The sequence below is a fragment of the Phoxinus phoxinus genome (genome assembly GCF_949152265.1).
Source record: "Phoxinus phoxinus genome assembly, chromosome: 10".
Taxonomy (NCBI): domain Eukaryota; kingdom Metazoa; phylum Chordata; class Actinopteri; order Cypriniformes; family Leuciscidae; genus Phoxinus; species Phoxinus phoxinus.
In genome coordinates, this window is record NC_136885.1 from 34,250,997 (window position 1) to 34,273,102 (window position 22,106).

A 22,106-nucleotide genomic window follows, 5' to 3' on the forward strand; every position below is an offset into this window, starting at 1 on the left:
ATTCTGGGAAGTTTTCTTCCATCCTGGTCAAAAGTGAATTTGTTAAATATGAAGGCAAGGATGCTTGATTTTGGCAAAAAAATAATGCATTTATTGAATTTTTAAAAATTGTCTTTTTAAAGAGTGGATTTCCTTAAACTTTAACTCCTTAAAAAGTCAATAAAACTAAATGTTACAAAAAAAAGTATATATGTGTGTGTGTGTGTGTGTGTGTGTGTGAGTACACTTTTAAATAAATAAATAACAATAATTCAACAATAATGATTCATAAATCAACAATTTCCCATGCATATATGAAGTAATATATAAGCCACATGCAATAAACATGCACCTATTAAAGGCTTTTTGATTAAAAGTTTAGCAATTCATTCAACACAAAACAAGTATCAATAAAATAGTTCAATATCTTGTGAAATATTGTTACCTATGCAATGGTTTTTGTTTACACTCTCATCATTATATCATTGCGCTGCTGTACGGCAGTTCCCTGATTATTACGCAGGAATGAGAGTTTAGTTCCTAGTCATATTGGCCTAGAAAATCACAACTTTTCATTTTCCGTCGGTCTTAGTACACGATGTAACTACAGAAGAGTCAAGTTTTAAATAGGAAAAATATCGAAACTCTTTGGTCATTTTTTTTGAGAGAGATGCTAACGGTCTAATCAGATTCAATGATCTATGCTAAGCTAAGCTAAAAGTGCTACCGCCAGATCCGGAGATCGGCTGAATGGATTCGAAAACGGTAAACTCAACTGTTTAACTCTCGGGGAGTTGAAAAATGAGCCTATTTCCAAAAAAAGTGGAGTGTTCCTTTAAGAACAAAGGCTCTTTACTGGCATCAATGGTTCTATGAAAAACCTTTAACATCAATGGAATCTTTCAAGGTTCTTTATAGTGGAAAAAAGTGATTCAGGGAATTAAAATGTTCTTCACACTAAGCAAAAATTGGTTATTTTAAGAACGGATCACTGAAAGGTTATTTGGATAACCAAACCTGGTTCTCCAACTGCATTGCTGCGAAAACCCCTTTATTTTTAAGAGTGTATCGCATCATTATCTCAGCAACATTCCCAGCTGTGTATGGGAGTCTCCACATGAACTATGATGTAAAGAGTTGCTGCCTATGCAGAAATCAGTCCTCCGTCAGTCACTCACGAGGTTCAGTCCTCCGTCAGTGAACACCAGGATCCGGAGCAGTCAGGGATACACACCAATTACCCAGCCACGTCACTGCGGACAGCTGCGCGTGCAGTGATGCATCATGGGAGAGAACGCAGCAGCAACAGAGCCCTGTTTTCCCGTCTCGCATGGCCATTCCTGTTATTACTCCGGGCCTCGGTCGGCAGCGCGGGCGCGTAAAGCAGAAATGTCATGGAGGACAGCCGTGGGAGCCTCGCTCAGGCCTGAGCTTGTCCTTTCATATGGAGTGTGACACGAGTGGCCGGCGTTCATGAATAAGACATGGGCTGCCTGGGCCGCGGGGACTCGCGCTGTCCATTTGCCATTTGCACGCTTGGCCAAAGCCAAGGAAGAGGTGAAAGGGGGAAGAGAAGTCAATACAGTCCGCCTACAGTGAGGAGTTTGGGAGCAGCTTCCGGAGGGAGTCGGCGACTCCGAACGCAGGGTTTGATCAAATAGTGTCGGGCATTAACTGGCTTTACGGTTGGCGTTTAGGGTTCATATTGAAAGTTCATTGTGAGGACTGTTGATTCTTGAGTGCTGGGACACAAACTACATATTAACTATATATAAACTACATATACATATAGCTTGAGTTTATGTAAGATATTCTATTTGGATTGCATATAAAACGTCAATCCGTTGTAATGCTGTAATTCACTTTTTAATAAAATTACATATAACAAAATTCGAATTAAATTGTAATAAATATTGATTAATAAAACAATTTTAACAGAAAAATGCTAAAAATCATATTTTGTGTATAAAAAATACATTAAATTAGTTTTTTTCTGATGTTGCTAGGTATAGAATCAACATAAAATTAGAAAAATTATCTAAAAATCTTAAGATCACAACACTTCCGCAAATTCCTGTATTTACATCCTGTTTTCGGTCGAAGTCCAAAGTAGTCGATTGTCGAGTTCACGCGCGTGATCATAGGTAACTAAACCTATGCGCGTGAACTCGACAATCGACTACTTTGGACTTCGACCGAAAACAGGAAGTAAATACAGGTATGTGCGCTGGCTGATATAATATCATTTTTATTCATATCTTTCACATCTACTGCAGTCAGATTCACTCGTGTTCACTCTGAAGGAATCACTCAACATGGCTGGGCACTTGTAATGACACATCAAGGATGTTAAGAGCATAAAAGCAGGTTTAAAACTTGCCCCATTCAAGTCAATAGAGTGCAAATTTTAAAAAGAGGATAACAACACCGATTTTTGTCGTTGTTCTCTGTATTGACAGCACTCCAAATTTACAAAAAAATTAGCTCAATGTTAAAATTGACCGGAGTTCTCCTTTAAGGTTAAGACACGTTAATATGCTTTAAGACAAACCATGTGTAAGTTCATAAGTCGACAGCATTGCTGAGTATTTTCTGATTAAAACTGCAGTGAACCAAAGTCTCAAAAACACGGTGTGAAATCGCTGGTGTTTCTGACGTCACAAACTACCTTGTAACCAATCAGATCAACGTGTGATCGTCCACCAGTGGATCTCTGAGTGAGTGAGTGAGTGGGTGAGTGGAGGCGGGGCTCATTTGTATATTCATAGAACCGCGTATACTAAACGAGGCAAGGGTGTCGAATTACATTCAAGATATTTTAAGGCGAAGTAAAAAAAAGTTGAAATATGTAATTTTGGTGATCAAAGATGAGTTTTAAGGGATGAAATGATCGACTACAGGGGGACTTTAAGAATCACCCGCCTCCACCACGACGTCTAATTGTTGCTAATTTAGATGCTCAATAGATCAATAGATTTGAGGGAAACACGGGCTTATATGCCAACAGGAGATGAGCCGCTTTTACTCAGCGTGAGTCGTGTGTCTGCGTCGTCTAGACGGTTTCTTGTCTTTGTGTCGCTCAGTGCTCAGATATTGATGTCTCGCAATCATTTGAAATAATGGGCAATATCTTACAGTCACAGCGTTTATGAATTCAATAGGCTAGTGTGGGGGGGGAGCGAAGCAAACTGCATAGAAATTAGCCTGTTGGGTGTTCACTAGGGAGGATGCGAGGACAGAAATGATGGGTAGCGATACATTTTTTTGTTGTTGGGATCGACAGTGTGGAATTGGTTAATGATCGCTGTGAAGCGCGGGTCCGATGCCCCCGCGGGAGGTCACGCCGCCATTGATCCGTCTTTCTGCACCCTTCTGACTTCCTTCTTCTTCTCTGTCAGAAGATGACACGGGAAATCAATAGGAAACAGATAGCGAATAAGTTGTTCTTAAAACGCTGCTGAGTGAACTTTTACTTCAAAGGAACTTCTGAAAGGAGTTGGAAAGATGGGCTGTTGCTGCCGACTTTGATGCTCAGGCTGTGGGACGTGTATCGTTAGATTGGGGTTACGAGTCAGAGGAGGATTAGAGGTCAAAAAACACTTTTGATACAATGTCACAAATGAAGGCTGCTCTGTTTTCTAAAGCCTTTGTGTTGTGTGAGAGCCCACAGACCGCCCACTGGAGAGAGAACCCGAGAGGAACTTAACGATTCCGTCAACCCTTCTTTTACTCTTTTTCCAGAAGAGATATTTAGAAGAAGAAAAAGAACTTCCATTCATTTAAATAAATTATTGCAAAACGTGTTAACAAAGACTTTTTGATGGCATTTCAGTCTTTTTATAGACGCATATAAATGAAATACATTAATTATTGGCCTATGATATTGAAAAACAATACACCAACAAAAACTGAAAGTGGTGAAAGAGGTATTTATAATATTCATCTAATATATATAATATCTAAATACTATAGTAATTATTTTATAATCATACATTATAATAGTATAATAATACATTAATAATACATTATATATAATATATATATATTTATTTTAATATATATAAATTCTATATACTGGACGTATAAATATAAGTATATATGTATTACAAATAAACAATAATAAACAATATGTTTGCTTGTGAATTTCTAGTTGTGATTCTATTTCAAAGTATTTTTCAAATATTTGATGTGCCACTAACTTGGAAAACTAAGTATATATAGTTGTTGCCATCAAATCTTTGAAAAACACACATATATATATATATATATATATATTGTGTATTATAATATATTATGTATTATTAATATATTATTATAAAATTAATTATATATATATATATATATATATATATATATACATACAGTATATATATATACATACAGTATATATAATTTCTCCCACTCTCTCTCTCTCTCTCTCTCTCTCTCTCTCTATATATATATATATATATGTATTTCAAAGATTTTATAGCAACAACTATACTTAGTTTTCCAAGTTAGTGCCGCATCAAATCTTTGAAAAATACTTTGAAATATATAGAATCACAACTAGAAATTCACAAGCAAACATATTGTTTATTACGGTGGTACATCATCTATTCCGTAAACAAATTGTGACTGGTTGGTTTCCACTTCAGTCGGTCTCTCTCTCCAGTGTTTTTGGTCAGGATAGACTGTGGACCACAGTTAAAGGTCTGACTCCGCAAGGAAGAACACCGCGTGACACCTGGTCTGTGGGATCACGGTGTGAACAGTCAGTAAAACTTCATCACAAAATAACTGGGTGAAGAAGACTTCACTCATGTCTGTTACATCTTGATGATTGACGTCTCCCGTGCCTCAAAACCCACAGGCGATGAAGCACTTTCAGGAAAGCTTTCAATTAGGAAGGAGGTTTATCCGAGGAAAGACTGAATGCAACTCTGACCTGCAGGCAACACGCCACATTTAGCAGAGCAAGAGACCTCGAATTATCCATCAGCGCAAAGCCAAACACACAGGTACAGAGATACACACACACTCAGCCGTCCTGGGAGCCAATGGAGGAGGAGAGTCTACATGCAATCATTCCTGTATAACAGAAGACACTTACGGTGTTAAAACAACATTTTTCATTATATCAGCATGATCATTTCTGAGTGTGTGATATGATGCGCTGTTGCTTTAATGACAGAAGCACATGGTCTCACTGCGGTTCAAAATAATTGCACAAATAGTCATGCAATTTTTAAAATTCACATAACTATTTTTTTAATAATCACAAGAACTTGAGCACTCGGGTACTTGTGCAGATCCCAAGCTGAAATGTGTTATCATAGTTATTGCCAAATAAAAGTTAAAGCCCCCTCCCCCTTGTTGACACTTGTACATTTCCTTCTGGGCAATGCGTCAACATTAAACAGCCCAGCAGAGACTTTGCAGTCCTCATTAGTGCGAGAGGAGAACGAATCCCGTTCGCTGACAGGATCACTCAAATGACGAAAACAATGGACGAAAAATAGCTTGCGCACAAATATCCAGCTCAGCTTGAGTTTATTAGCGCCTCTCAAATAGACATTTTTTTTTTTTTTTTTTTTTCTCTCTCAAATAGACACGATCATTAGCGTGTCAGTGTGTGTGACGCGTGTGTGTGTGTGTGTGACGCGTGTCGTATGAATGTGGGACAGAAACAAGAAGAGAGTGACAGCGACTCCAAGGGCAGAGCATCTTTCTGAGAACTATAACTGTGCTGTGTGTGAGAAACCTTCATCAGCTCGGATGAATTATGAAGTTGCTTAAAAAGCTACACTGTGTGATTTTTACTCCCATCTAGCGGTGAAAAGGTATATGACCATCCAGTGAATATTAGTTTCTGTTCCTCTCAATTCCGATTTCGTTTTAACTCCTACGGTGGCCAATGTAGTCCAAGATTAACATGGCTTCCAGTTCGACCTCGTCCATGAGTGTTCCTTCAAGTGATGAGGTTACTTTAGAAAACTATTATAATTTGCAGTAATTTAATTTGGCAGTTAACATATATAATTTGGCAGTTAACATAGGTTATGACATCTATGTAAATTGAATAATAGTTTTATGTTTTCGTTATTTTTTTACCATTTCATTGCTAACATCAGCTATCAGGTTCCCAGACGAATGCAAGCTAATCTTAGTAAAGTAACTTTTGTCAGTGCTATCGTTAATCTGTATATTGTACGACATCACTAGCGTAAGGCAAAGTTTACATTGTAGGCTATATCATTTTCTCCGTGAGCAGAGATCAGTTGATGTGACGGAGGTGCGAGGGAGAGGGAGAGGTCGAGGTAGAGGTAAAGGAAAAAATAAAAACAGGGCCGGTGCCAGTGAATTGCGGAGACATCCACTAAGGCAAAGAAAAGCACTTTCCAAAGATGATGAGGAGAGAGTGGAAGCCCTTCAAACAGAAAGGAGAGAAGCAACGGAGGTTTGTGTTTATATTATATTTATCTGAACAGTATGAACAATGTCAATGAAAATAAAAATAAAATGATCTCTTGGTATCTACATCGTTTTACACGCCGCTGTTCTGTACGTAGGCTATTACAACTGCATGACGTGAGTTGTCTGCCAGATAAATCACGATACATATGATTATTTGATGGACTGTAGTCACACAACCACATTTCTAATTTTCATTGTCTGTACACATATTCTTCATCATTTTGTGTAAACATTTGACAACTTATTGTATTAATCTATACTATTAATCTATTACTACTTTGCAAAAAATAAAACATTGTAACCATAAACGAGCCTATCATATTTATCACATTTCTTGTGTTTTATTTCTTTAGAGACTTGTAGCTGAAATGAGTCTGCAAGAGCACAGGGACCTCACCATACAGCTATTACAAAGACAGCCAGGTCTGGTGTTTGATGCATTGATGATGCATCAGCGCAGACATGGCCTCCCCCCTCCTGTGCAAGATATACCATGGTGTACCTGTAAACATTGCCGGGACATGCCAACTGATCGGGAAAAAAAATGCTGTGGACAAAACCCAGCCAACTGTGTGAGCCTACTATTACAATTCAATCAGTACTGCCTTGATGAAGGTGTTCTCCGGATTCATAGGCAGTACAGGGAGGACATCACAGCATTGGGCCATTTAAGAGAGCCAGGCGATGACAATCGTGAATTCCGATATGCTGCCTACAGGCATTTCATCTTCTGGCAGCATGGGTCTCTAGGGCAGGGTAATAGAAGAGTGATCCCTAGTTGCTGTGTGTGTAAAATAAGGGATAAATTCCCTGACCCTCAGGGACAGTACACCGGTTTCAACCCTGGAATTTAAATCATCTACGTAAAATATGTTATTGTAAATAGTTATTTATTGGTGTTCTTGTATTTAATTGTTTAAATTAAAAAAAATTCCACCTTTCATAATGTAATTAATAAAAATAAACAGTTATTTATAATTGATAAGAAATTGTTTATGCTGTCTTTCTTATACATTACATAAATTCATAAACGTATTAAAAAAAATTGTGCTGTAGCAATTTTTTGATTATGAAACTCAAATTGACAGTGCCATGGTCAATAATGTTATTTGAAATATCTTTATTATTTACAGTATTTATCATTAATGCTATTTACACACAAACCAAAACATTTTCATGCTGATTTTGAAGTAACAGTCTAGATCAGCAATATCATTCAAAATTGGCAGCCTCCAGGAAAGCTGATCCTGTGGAAAAAATGCAGTGTCATTTTAAATGCACACTATTTTATTGTTCAAAAATCATTCCACCTCGACTAAATTACAGACAAAGGTAATGAGATTAAAATGTATGGCATGCACATGTGCATCACATACCGAGACCTCTGCTGACTTGTGTCTGCATCAGCTCTGATATGGGTGGTGGAGGTACAGGGGGAACGACACCACGTGTTCTTGGGTCATTGGGCCGAAGGCTCCTCCTTCGAGGCATCCCAACTCCACTGGTGAGTCTCTGGTTTAAAATTTTCGCCTGCAGTTCCGATATGTATTTGTACGTTTTTTCCGATTTCAGGGCATACAAGCTGTATCTTCTTGCATGTTTGTTGTATAGTCGTCGTAAACTGTAATGGAACAATGGTCAACTATTAAAAGTCAATTACTCATTACTACAACTGACAAACTTGATAACACTTATCAATCCCAAACCACTGTGTGCCTGTGTGTTTACAATACTGCATATATTAAACTTACATTTGTTTGCCCTCACACGTAGTACTTGTTGGTCTGTTGCGGTGAAAATTGTAATCAAGAGCTGCCAGCAGAACTCTTGCCTCATAGACTGGTGGAGTGAAAGCAAAGCGCTTGCTGGCATACATCAGTATATGATTCTGGAATGACTCCAGGTCTGCTGTTGATCTGGTTGGATATAAAAGAAGTCACACACACATTAGTATAAATAAATAAATATATATATTAACACATAGACAAATATATATTTGTCTATATATGCGTGTGTGTCTTACCTAAAACGCAGGTATTTGTGGACATCCTTCAGCCAACGTTTGTTGAAAACGATGTCCACTAATGCTTTGTGCGACTTGGAATCTCTCTGGATCCACTGCTTCCCAAGCCCTTCACCCAGATCGCTGTGTTGGCAGCTTCCCATTTCCCATGTGTGGATGTTGCAAACATGGTGACAAATGCCTATCCAAAGTGCCTGTGAAAAAAAAAAAAAAAATATATATATATATATATTATAATAATAATAATTATTATATATATACAAATTACAAAATATTTAATAAATAAGAGTCAACATAGTACACATACACACATATATATTCATATTTTTTTTAAAAGACAGATATAGTATAAGCTAGCAGCTACAATCTTTTCTGAAATCAAAATAATGCTTACAAGAAAATGGTCTTTGGTGTCAGCCGTCTTGCAACACCACCAAAAATGATTGACGATGTCCTTCAACCAGTGTAGGAGGATGGACTGTCCCTTCACCTTTGCTGCCTTTTGAAAATAAAAACAAATTACTGAGGTATTCCGTTTCATACATTGTCCATGTAGAGTTATAAAAATGCTTATTTTATCTCAATAATAGACTACAGCTATTGATTCCCGTGAGTCTACGGAACTGAAGTTTCAAATTTATGATAGTAAAGATAACAATTATTATTGAACAATTAAATAGTGTTAATACGACCCCTAATGTATTATCGATTTACAGAAAATATATACACAGGAAAAATTAACCTCTTAAACTTACAGCAGCAATTTTTTTTGCCAGATTCTTGGCACCGTGCCACATGTCCAGACTGTGATGAATCCCAAGGTCCTTGTATCGGCCTTTGTCTGGATCTGTGGAGTTGGAAATCATTACATTTCCAAACATCTCTTGTTGCACTATTAGTATTCAAACATTTTATCAGAGTAGAACTTACTCATAAGGGCTCCAATCTGTATATGAGCATCTGTGCAGATCTCCACCAGCTTTAGCTCTCTGGAAAGCTTGTCCACAGTCTGGATAAATGCCTCCTTCTCCATGATGTTGGAGTTCCACGATGTCTGTCGCTTGTCTATTGTAGCTACATGAATTATCTCCTTGGTGTCGAGCTCCATTGTGGTGTAGCTGCAGTACTGGGCACAATGTCCTGGTGAATCATTTCTGCCATCCCCTGTAAAACACATGGTTATTATTTTTATAAAATATGTAATTGCTGCAAATAATTTGTACATGTGCCATGTACAATTTTACAATACAAACCTAGCAACACAACGTCTTTCCCTTGAAGGCGACAGATGGACTCGGAATTCCTTTCTTCCCAGTATTCCTTTACTGCGTCAACACAGTATGTGTTCTGGATTGTGAAAAATGTGTTTTGGTTCACCATGCCCATGTTCATGAATTTAAATAAGAGTGAAACCTTCCCATAGTTATTCCCCGACAACAAAATGTTGGTTGATAGAAGGAAATCCCCAGCTTGCATCCCAAACTTCATTACAGGCTGGGAATTCCATTTCCACAGGCTATGTCCGTTTGAACAAATCTAAAAATCATAGAAGATGGATAAATGGATTTGAAATATGCAACACTGGTTGTAACAAGAAATTTGCATTGGTATTATGTTGTTACTTCAAAGACTTACCCATTCAGCACTCATTGCTGTGCCCTTAGAAGTGATGTTAATGTGAAAGGGGGCAACACTGTCACACACCAGACCAGTCCTGAGAACACCTGTACATCTGTCCTCCGGCAGCTTCATTATCGAGAGAAGCTGCCTCAAGCAGGTCTCATACAACACTGCTGCTCGGACACTGATGATGTCATCTACACATTGGACCTTCAAAGGGTCTGGGGAATTGGGCAACTCAAGATTGGGCAAGGGCTCGTCAGTGGGGTCTTCATGGGCAGAAAGGTCATGCACAGTTTCATCAAGCCCAATGACAGGAAGATGGTCAACAGACTGCGCTGTCTTTAATGATCCACCCATTCTGTGTAGCCAGAACACACAGGCACAATTTAAAAATGTATGCAAAAACACAGCAAATAATAAAACAAAGTAACAACAGATACACACCGTATAGATATTGGTGGAAGATACTCTTCATCCGAGCTGTCATCCCTCTCTCCATCATCTCTTTGATGTAATGCCGATCTTTCATCTATCCAGTCAATTCTGTAAGAAATCAAATATTGAGAAAACAATAACTTCCACACAATACAAAATACTAAGATGTCTATAGGGTTATTATAATACTTACACACTGTTCATTGGGTCATTGAACTCTTTTTCGTCCACATCCTCCTCACAAATGCTCATATCATGTAGACTGTGTTAAAAATTATATTAATATTTATATCATAAAAACAGACAATAGATAACACGTGTAAGGTTAAGTTATATATATATTATGACTATGAGTATTGATGAGTTACCTATGTTGAAGGCTTGCTATTTCAGGGGCTTCAGCAATTGTACAAAGATACTCATCCCTGAAATGAATAACAAGAGTGTTCCAAAACACAATAGACATATGTAGATAAAAGCATAAACACCAATTTATAAAAAAATAATATATATATACATTTTAACTTATCAAACAATAATATCACATAGAATACACAAAATATTTTTCATTCAATCAGTTACCTGTCTGTCTCACTAGAAATGCTGGACACTGCTGGAGCAGTTAGTACTTGAGAGGGTTTTCCCTTCATTGGAGTTGATGTGACTGCTCTCAGTTCTCTCTCATAGCTGGACAAACAAGAGCAGTACATGTTAGAATGGCAGACAAAACCACAAACAATAAACTGCATTCCTTTTTATGACAATGAAGAAAATATGTATTTTTGGTAGAAGCATCTCCTAAGCAGTATATAATTTACCTATAGTTCAATGAAAACAGTTCTGTCTGTATTTTATAATTGTAATTGATAATTACTTATGATCATTCTCAATGTACTGGTCTACCCTTCCTCTATAATTAGGTCTACTGACCCACCAGTGACCCATTCATACTGAAGTCTAGGCTAATCATAGTAAGGTGTCATAGTGTGAAAAATATTTACATCGTACAATAATACGTCTTAAATGAATAAGATTACAGGACAGATGTGAAAGTGAAGGTGGAAGTCTCGCTTAGAAACAACTCACTAATGCTGCGTTCCAGGCAGCCTGTAACCCGTGTTTTTCCAACCTTATAGGCTGACTTACCCGTGAAAGTGCACTGGAACGGCAGTCAAACCCTTGACTTTCCCACCCGTGAACTCGTACTAGATCGATGTAACGTTACTCCCAGTTAGGCTACATGTTGTAAAAACACGGGTTACAGGTTGTCTTCAACGCAGCATTACAACTGCATTATCACATGAGACTACATTAATTATAGCATTAACGTTACAACTGCATTATCACATTAGACGAATTGTGTATTAAAGTAAAATAAATAAAAAATACATAAAGTGCCTACATTTATAGCCTACAAATTACAGCGCCATTATAATATTAATCACATGTTATCCGTCATAGAACACGGATTTATGTTACAAGGTAAACAATACTTTTCATCATTGACGCGAGGAAAACTACGTTATCCTAGATGCATGAAACATCTAGCGTTATGCACAGCACACCATGATATAATTAGCCAAGCAACAATAAAACTTCCAATATACACAAATAGGCTTAATTAACGTTACCTGTCGAGAAGAAAGCAGGCAACGTCCGCGTCCTTTTTTAAATCGTTGCTCGTCATGAGCTCTTTCCATCTTGGAAATGCCACTCCAATATTCACTTTTGTCTTTTTGATTTGCCTGTTGCGTTGCCGTCTTAATTCTCTTTTTCGCTTCCTTGGCGACTCTGATACATATCCTCGAGAATAAGAGTGATCCTCCATCAGCAACAGACTTTCAATCAAGCAATCCCCCTCTTCACATTCGCGCCGGTGCCCTCGGGTGTTAAAACGCGAAAGGCGAAGCTTGAATTACGGGTATGTCCCTCTTTGGCCAATGTACTTTCAAGATGGAGGGGCAACATGGCGACCGACATTCGAACCCCCCACCCGTATGTATTTTCAATGGCATATTATACACTCACGAGAATACTTTATTACTTGAACGAAGTAAATATACATTAATGAGCACATATATTTTTGAAAGAACTAAGTGTTTTTAGCTAAGAATAAACTAAAAAAGTTACACAGTGTAGCTTTAAAAACTTTTCATATTTTTCTACCGGTGATCTGGTAATAACTCTTTTGGTTTTCTCATGCAAAAAATTGTAAGATTTTTTTTTTTTTAAATGTAAAATAAACACTATCTAGATGGATAGATGGACTGACAGACAGACAGAGCGACAGACAGACAGACACATAGATAGATAGATAGATGAATGGATAGATGGATGGATGGACGGACGGACGGACGGACGGACGGACGGACGGACAGACAGACAGACAGACAGACAGACAGACAGACAGACAGACAGACAGACAGACAGACAGACAGACAGACAAGATAGATAGATAGATAGATAGATAGATAGATAGATAGATGGATGGATGGATGGATGAACAGATAGACGGATAGTCGGACGATGGATGGATGTATGGACGGATAGGCAGATAGACAGATAGATTGATATAGATGGATGGATGGATGGACGATAGATAGATGGATGGATGGATGGACGATAGATAGATGGATGGATGGATGGATGGATGGATGGATGGATGGATAGACATAGATTGATATAGATGGATGGATGGACGGATAGACAGATAGATAGATGGATGGATGGACGATAGATGGATGGATGGACGCACAGAAGAACGGACAGACAGACAGACAGATAGATTGATATAGATGGATGGATGGATGGATAGATAGATAGATAGATAGATAGATAGATGGATGGATGGATGGATGGATGGATGGACGATAGATGGATGGATGGATGGACGATGGATGGATGGATGGATGGATGGATGGATGGATGGGTGGATGGATGGATGGATGGACGATAGATGGATGGATGGATGGATGGATGGATGGATGGATGAACGATAGATAGATGGATGGAAGGATGGATGGATGGATAGATAGATAGATAGATAGATAGATAGATAGATAGATAGATAGATAGATAGATAGATAGATAGATAATCTCTGGAAAGCTGCTTTGAAACAATCTGTATTGTATAAAGCGCTACAGATATTTCGAGAATGATACATAGATGACAGATGCAGTTGTTCAGTTCAGACTGGAGAAGGTTGCACAGCTGGGAAGCGTCGCTGGACGTCACACACACACACACACACACACACACACACACACACACACACACACACACACACACACACACACACACACTGATCTTCAGCTTCTTAAGACGCTGTTAATTGGGAGGGGGTTCCTAGAAATCTCAGACTCCCTGTGTACGACTGAACTAGAAGAGCCGCCTTAATTAAAGCCAGAAACCCCGGAGCGGATTCGTGAGGGAGTGTGTGTGTGTGAGAGGAGACGGCTCAGGGAACACTGGGAGGAAAAGCCCAGTGTGATCATTGTAATTGTGTTGGGGGAACAAAACGAGAAGGGCATGACGTGCGAGACGGGAGCGAGTCCGCGGGGGGCCGGACTGTGGGCTTCAGTAATTGGAGGTGATGGCAGCGGGGCTGTAGTGTCGAGGGTGTGTGTGTGTGTGTGTGTGTGTGTGTGTGTGTGTGTGTGTGTGTGTGTGTGTGTGTGTGACGTGTCTGTGAAGACACCCAGTACTGCAGTTGGTAATTGGTTGGCAGGCGCTCGGCTTGACACAAAATAAGCATTTATTCAACTCTCAGTTATTTCTCCGAGGATGCTCCTCTGGCCTCTGATGATCAACATGATCAAAACTTTGATGAAAAACCTGTTGCTCACAATCTCCTACATGCCTTCTGTCGTCTGACTGATACGTCATGCTCTTTTAGTGTAGTTGTAAAAACGTCCATCTTCAGGTCTTTCACTGTCTTGTGAAATCTGCAATGATTTTTATTGAGTAAACATAAGAATAACTTTTATATTGTTAGTAATATTTAAAGATTAACATTCAGTGCACTGAAGAAACTTATCTACTTGATAATCAAAATATTTTTTATTTTTTTGAAAAGTCATGCAGGTATAAAATATGATCAATCAGACTTTTGATGAGCGTTTATTTGTTCATATCTCAATCATCATTGTATTGCATTGCATTATATGCTTTAAAACTACAGAGCTTTGATCATAAAACTAAGCATTTAAATATCATCTTACTAAGACATATTATTGGCAGATATAGAGTGAAGACTGATTTTTATATGCATTTTTATGTCAATAGTCTGGTAAAGATCTCATTTATTTACATTACAAGATATAACTTTTGGTCCATATACAGTAAATATCAGCATCTGCACCGAATTGCATATTTTTGCTCAGTTTTGGGACTCTGAATCATAACATCTCAGAAACTGAAAAAAATGAAATGTTCTCCGTCAAGTTTCCAATTTAACTTTGGTGGTGTCTAGGAGAAACAGACATTATAGGAAGAAGAAAAAAAAAAGTAAAAAAAAAAGTTAAAAAAAAAAAATGAATGAAAAATAAAATAAAGTAAGATAAAAAAATAAAAAAATAAATAAGAAATGAAATAATAAAATAAAACAAAAACAAAAATACAAAAATAAAAATTAATGAAAAAAAATAAAAATAAATAAATAAATAAAATAAATAAAATAAATAAAATAAATAAAATAAATAAAATAAATAAAATAAATAAAATAAATAAATAAAATAAGAAATAAAATAAGAAATAAAATAAGAAATAAAATAAGAAATGAAATAATAAAATAAGAAATGAAATAATAAAATAAAACAAAACATAAAATACAAAAATAAAAATTAATGAAAAATTAAATAAAAAACCGGAAGCAAATGGCTTAATTGTAATTTAGAAAAAGAAAACAACTATAAAGCTCAGTTATTGTAGACTTGAGAAGAGATGGATGATATTTCTTGTGAGACTCTGTGAGATTACTGTGCGGTAGAGACAGGACACTTCAGCAAAAGTCTCCATTTAATCTCACTGCTGTCTAGGAGAAGCAATTGAAAAATGAAAGAGATCTCACATGTGATTCGTCTCTCCGGCGAAACAAGCCTTGGGATTTGCTCAGAGCAGCAGAATCTCCAGCAGGACGAGAGACGGAGAAGCGACGGGATAGGAGCTTTCAAGAGGAACCAGAGACAAATAGATTGAATAAAGGGCGGATGAAGAGACGGGGAAGAATGATATGGGACTGTGGAGAGGATGGAGGAGGCAGAGGAGGACAGCAGCAAACACACGCAGAGACGGAGCAACACTGACTCACGAGGGATTAGAGAGGGAAGAGGAGAACGCTCAATTAAAAGAACTGGGTCAGAGGAAACACGACGAGGCTTTTTGAAGTGTTGAGTGCTGTGTTTCAAAGCTGGTCCTTATGTAAGACTGAAGATCTGTGACCTTCTGGAGGACACGTGTCGTCGCGGACCGCCACAAACACACTGAGAAATACTTGCTTTTTCTTACATTTTATGCATTTGGCAGACGCTTTTATCCAAAGTGACTTGCATTGCGTTTCAAGGTACACATTTACATTTTTATCAGTACTTGCTGTCCCTGGGAATCGAACCCGCGACCTTGATGTTGCAAGCGCCAACACTCTTCTGTTTGAGCTAGTAAATACTCAACATGTCTGAATGTCATTAATACCAAAATAAACTCAATATCTCTTCACTACCTTCACTTCTGTCTGTGAATCAAGTGGTGTTTTAGTGATTTTTAGTGACTAGAAGTCAGTCCATTGTTATTTTATATTTTATTTTAGTTCTATTCATATTTTGAATTGGCTTTTAATTTTTTAGTTTTAGTTTTCAATATAATTTTAGTGTAATTTATAACTTTTTAGTGTACTATATATTTCTAATTAATCATTTTAGTGCTTTAACTTAAACTTTTTTCAGTTATAATCACTTCATTTTCATTTAGTTTAGGTTTTTCGACTACAACTTATGTTTTATTTTATTTCAGCTTTAATTTAATTAACATAAATGTTTTAACAGTTTTCATTTTATTTAACAATAATAACCCATTTAGTTCCCCTCATGCCTGTGTTGTTATTGTTAATTAAAACTAATAACTGATAAAAAAAATATTTTCATTAATTGAAATAAAGCTGAAATAAAATAGTCTAAATATTAGATAAACTTAAACTTGGCAACCAACTCAAATAAAATAAGTTTACGTTGGAAAACTAAAATGACTAAAACTAAAAAAATTTAAAAGCTAATTAGAAACTAAAGCTACTTCAAAATCGGAATAAATACGATATAAATAATACTAAAATAACTGCGTTTCAATCAGAACATTTTACTAAATTAAATTTGATATTAAATTATGAAACAATAGATATTTTGCTTAAAAAGAAGCCAAAGTGTTTGGGACTTTATGGTTGTCAAACTTTGTAGAACATATTCATATTTAATGTGATGAATGACACGTGTGAACATGAGAGGAACTGACTTCATATCTCCAACAAACAAAGAAAACAAGGAACAAATAATAGTGAAAGTTACTCCGAAAAGTGACGTTAGTTCTGAGAAAAACTCTAGCAACATTTCTTTGGAGATGCTACTTTTGGTTTGATATTTTGCATTTAAAGGGACAGTGTGTAGGAATTTCTCCCATCTAGCGGTGAAATTGTATTTTGCATTCAAGCGAATAGTGCTCTCTAGCGCCTCTCTTTTTCAAACGCGTGTTGCAACTACGGTAGCCGTTATGTGCCAAGAAGCGATGACAACAATAGCCCTTCGTCGAGTAACTATACGTTACATGTTCTACTGTTATGCTGCCTATATAATGAATTACACAACCAAGCAATGAAAAAAAAGCTTGTAATTTAGAGCGTAACATTGACTTACCCGTCGAGAAGAAAGCAGGAAACTTCAGAGTCCCTTTCAAAGTCTTTCTCCTTCATTCTCCTTTCCACCTGAGTAAAGCTATCCCGTTATTAACCCTCGGTTTTTGAATTCGCCGGTCACGTTTCCTTTTAAAGTCAATTTTGGCATTTCTCCTGTGGCTCGGCATAAGTATGATCCTGAATTATGAAGTACCGTGCAGTGCAACCTTTCAAATTTACCGGGGCAGTGACACGCATTACTCTCTCCTCGTCCGCTTCAGTGTCAGTCACGTGACGCCGGCTCTGGACGAACACGCGTTGAGCTAGGCGAGTGCTTTTTGTCCCTCTCTGCTATTATAGTTTTTCAAGATGGAGGAACGACATGGAAGCCTCCGTGGACTTACCCGTCCCATGTAAATAAAGATAAGAAATTCTTCACGTACGAGGATAAGTCGGATCATTGGGAGAGGTAATTGTACACCATTGAGGACGTATTTATGAATAAAGACATTGATTTTAGTTAAGAAAATACTTTAAAAACTATACATTGTCCCTTTAATGCAATGAAATTCAGACATTGTTTAAGTGTTACTTTTTAAGAAGTTTCTAAAAGAACCTAAATGTTTTTGTGGCAACATTCATTGCATCATTTCCGATTCTGAATTACTTTGCATGCTTTTTGGCACTGAAAGCGTTAAAGTCTGTCTGTCCAAAGCTCAAGTTTCAGAAGAGAATAGTCAAACACTCACAGAAGAGGAAGTGTTTGCAGACATGACCGTGAGCAGGACTGAGTCTCAATGATTCCTGTCCATTGTTTAAATCTGGCGCTCTCGTCATGAACCGTCTGATGAAGTGTGTAAACATGCAAATCCATCGGGAGGAAGCAGCAGGAGATGCGTTGACACATTAAAGAGTGGCACATTAAAGTTGTGTGTACGTTTTGCTTAAATTCAAAAAGTGTTTTTCACTCAAGTGTTTGGGGACTACCCTTGATATGTCAATCAAGCTGATTTTGAAGAGCGCTGGGGTGTTGGGACGGGGCGCATGGGGAAAAGGTGGAAGACCAAAAAGGAGCGTGAGGTTTCTGATGTCTCTCGCTCAATCCCGAGACACGGGAATCCAGAATTAATGGATCGGAAAAGAAGAAAGGATGGAAATTTAGACAAGAATTGCAGGCATTAAAGAGAGAGGGGAAACTCAGAACTTAATTAATTCTTCCAAGACTTTGGACAGAGATAAAGACGAGACAATGTTCAGGGGAGAAGTTTCAACAACATTTAAAGGAATAATTCAGCCAAAAAAAAAGAAAAGAAAACGAAACTTCTGTCATCATTTACTCAGCCGCCGCATGACTTTCTCTTTCCAGCTGAACTCAAAATGAAGAACTCTTTCCATGACAGTGAATAGTGATCAAGCATCGCAAAAACAACTAAATAACATCGTGTGTGCACTATATTCAAAGACATATGATGCGTTATGTGAGGAACAAAGCCTAATTCAAGTTATTTAATGATCATTTTAACCCAGGCTCACTGCATGTGGCGACGTTTCTGCGCAATCATATTATTTTGCTTCTTGCACATTTCATGCAGTGAGTGACAATAAAAGCGTGAAATGACAATGAAAGTGAATGTGGCAATATTTGATTATGTTGGTTTGTGTATGTATCACAGCAGTTCAGAAATGAAACGTCCGTTTAGTGAACGGGAATGTGTTAACTCTTTTGCATTTGAAAATAATGTGCCACTGAACCCTAAACCTACCTCGTGTTAACAAAGGCAAACATGAGATAAAATAACATTTACTGAAGCAAGCATGCAGTTTAGTGTGTTTAGTCTTTATTATCATGACTTGTGTTTCACGAGACGCCAAATGTATTAGTGGACAAATCATGGAAAAAGCGTTTTGAGGTCATAGGAACAAGGAACGGTGTGAAAATCCCCTGTAATCATACTTTGTGTGAAACACAGGAATACACGCTGTTGGTGTTTTACTGACACTGGTGTTCAGTTCAGCCGGAAACTGCAGGGAAGTGTGTATGTTTTTGCAGAATAGGAGGAAGAGGCGCATCTTTCCAATGAGGCACATCTGAACTGTCCTCAGATTTGCCGAGATACCAGCGCTGAGATCTGTAAAAAAAACGTTTTCAGCAGAAAAATCTGAGAAGGAGGAGCTTTGTCCTGCATTTAATCTCACTGCTGTCTAGGACAAACAATTGAGATATATATATATATAAAATAAAAAACAATCGTTGCACAACTTTGTGCATTAATTTGCCACAGAAGACAGAAAGCCCTGAGTCTGCTTGAAAATGTGTTCTGGGATTCACAATTGGAAATAGAAACAATCCAGCCTAATGTAAAGAGGTACTTCACCACTGGCAAAATATGCTTTCAATAAAACTTGGCTGCCTATGCAGTAGAAAAGAGAAACATTTTTTATTTTTAAATCGGTGCTAGAAAAAGACTTCTCTATTTATCAAATAGGTAGAAAAACTTCCCATAATGCACTGGGCACCCATAATGCACATAATGTTGCCGTCCAAGGCCACTCCCACCAGTCTGATGATATGGATACGCTTACCAGAGTCAAACACCGCTTTGCTTTAGTAGGAAATACTCATTAGCAAACTTTAAGATGACTTTTAGGATAGCCACGAACACAGTGTTTTAAGGCACGTTCACACCACAGACGAGTTATAATGATAAAGATATAGATCTAAAAAATCATTCTAAATATAAAAGAATTGAAGAGTCCACACCACAAATATAACGACGATGGAGGAACAATACCATTGGAATCACTTTCAGAGCATTTTTTTCCTCAGCTGATGAACGATATAAACATTGACAGCCAATCAGAATCAAACTTGAGTATTTAAAGATGAAAGTGCAGCGCGCTTATAATAAACAGAATGATAGTGTGCATTGGTGTGGATGCTAATACAGTTATCTTAATATTTATCTTTATAGTTATCGTTCTTGGTGTGAATGGGAAAAACTGAAAGAAACTGCGTTCTGTCATTTCCGCTTGAAGTGCGGTCGTGTAAAGGGGAGAAAGCTGTTGCCATTGTGCTCCATCTTTACCATAAAGCTTTTTAAAGTGTAGACAAAGTACGATAGAAGTTTCCCTGATTCACTGACACTTACAATAAATGTTCTGTTAACTCTTTTAACAACTCTGTTAACAGCGCTTCCCCACGGTACTATTTCCATGTTTTCACCGTTATACGGTAGGGGGCGCTATTACGCATCTTCTGAACATGTACTGAAGCTCCTGATCTAAACACAGGCACAGAAGAAGCAGAAACAAGCGGTAAAAAAAAATGTAGCTTTTTTATGAAATGTAAAAGTGTTCAAGAGTTCAAGTGTTGATAAAAAAGAATGCATGAAGCTATAATAAAATAGATTTTTTTTGCTTAAAAGCAGAGGGTCTGTTCTTTCTTTAATCTAATGCATGTTCAGATATTCATTCAACAAAATATTCTGGGGACCATCAAATTCTAGTGAATATTATCAAAAACATAGGCAGAGGCTAGCAACATTTTTTTTTTTTAAACGCTGGCTGGAAATGAGTTAATAACCCTCTGGCGATCTGACGGTCCATGTGCGGGAATACAAAAATGCGGAAATATAATGAGCTGTCCGCGTTTTGTGCCATCCGGTGGACTTATTCTGACAAATAAACTGAAATTTCTTGATGCGGTAACACGAAGAAACAGTAAACATCATTCAATTACATATAGGCCTATTGGCATTTTAACAATACAAAGCGATGAAGTTACACTTTAAGGAAGTGAACCATTCTTGATAAAGCATCATTTGCATGCTTCCCGTCACTTATTAAAGCATACAGTACATGCACCCGCAGACTAACTCAAGTGTCTCTCTGTACATGTAGAGTGTTAAACACAAAAGGACAAATACTTCAATAATGCGCTGTCTGCATGGCGAGTCGTTAACTTGCTGTATCACATCGATACTCATATTGATGATGCACGCGTACCGCTTCTTCTCATTCACCTGCAGTCAAATCAGCTTTCCATCACACACATGCATGAAGTGAGTAAGTGCACAGGACTCTCTTCTATACAAGACTTGCGTTCTCTCTCTCTCTCTGTCAGGTGACCTTGACCTCCATAACGCTTCATAGCTCAGGATGCGTTTCTGGAAACTCAGATAATTCTTCAAAAATTTCTAAGGAGAAATAAAAACTCAAATCTGACAATAGTTGATATGCTATTAAGTTGATATACGGAGATGTAAACCAAATGTGGAAAGCAGCTCAGATAATGATGAGGAATCATTTCAAAATCTCTTGCTTTTCTTTGCAGATTTCGTCTTAAACTGTGCTCAGATTTGCCAAGATGCGTCTTTTAAACAAAAAAATGTCCTCAATTTAATCTCATTGTCTAGGAGAGAAAAAATTGATATAAAAATCATTATCCTCTTCTTTAGAAAAGATAAAAATAGACCCAAATGAGTCAATATTTGTCATAGTAAGAGTATAAAACTATGAAATTGACTGAGAAATGTTCATATTGAGCTCTCCGAGTCTTGGAGAATATGAGCACAGTTTGAGATATTGTTGATCTGATCTGAAACTATAAATATATAAAATAATATTAAAATAAAATATTTAAAAAAAATGTTTTTTTAATGAAAATGATAGTTTTCATTTAAAAATATCTAGCAAATATTAAGAACCACACCACT

The 22,106-nt window shown here is 37.3% G+C and overlaps 2 protein-coding genes across 2 annotated transcripts in view; both read right to left on the reverse strand.

Annotated features, from left to right (window-relative positions):
• The window catches only part of iglon5 (IgLON family member 5), a 198,797-nt gene that overhangs the window by 69,727 nt on the left and 106,964 nt on the right, over positions 1–22,106 (reverse strand). The window lies entirely within an intron of this gene.
• Positions 7,536–12,388, reverse strand: LOC307005005 (uncharacterized protein). The gene is made up of 13 exons (XM_079624706.1): positions 11,099–12,388; positions 10,885–10,941; positions 10,710–10,778; positions 10,526–10,624; positions 10,094–10,439; positions 9,712–9,994; positions 9,389–9,622; positions 9,214–9,305; positions 8,853–8,957; positions 8,459–8,652; positions 8,187–8,351; positions 7,812–8,056; positions 7,536–7,682 (listed from the first exon to the last, which is right to left on the reverse strand). Exons 1-13 carry the CDS (start codon positions 11,263–11,265, stop codon positions 7,648–7,650), a joined length of 2,091 nt encoding a protein of 696 aa, XP_079480832.1. The 5' UTR covers positions 11,266–12,388; the 3' UTR covers positions 7,536–7,647.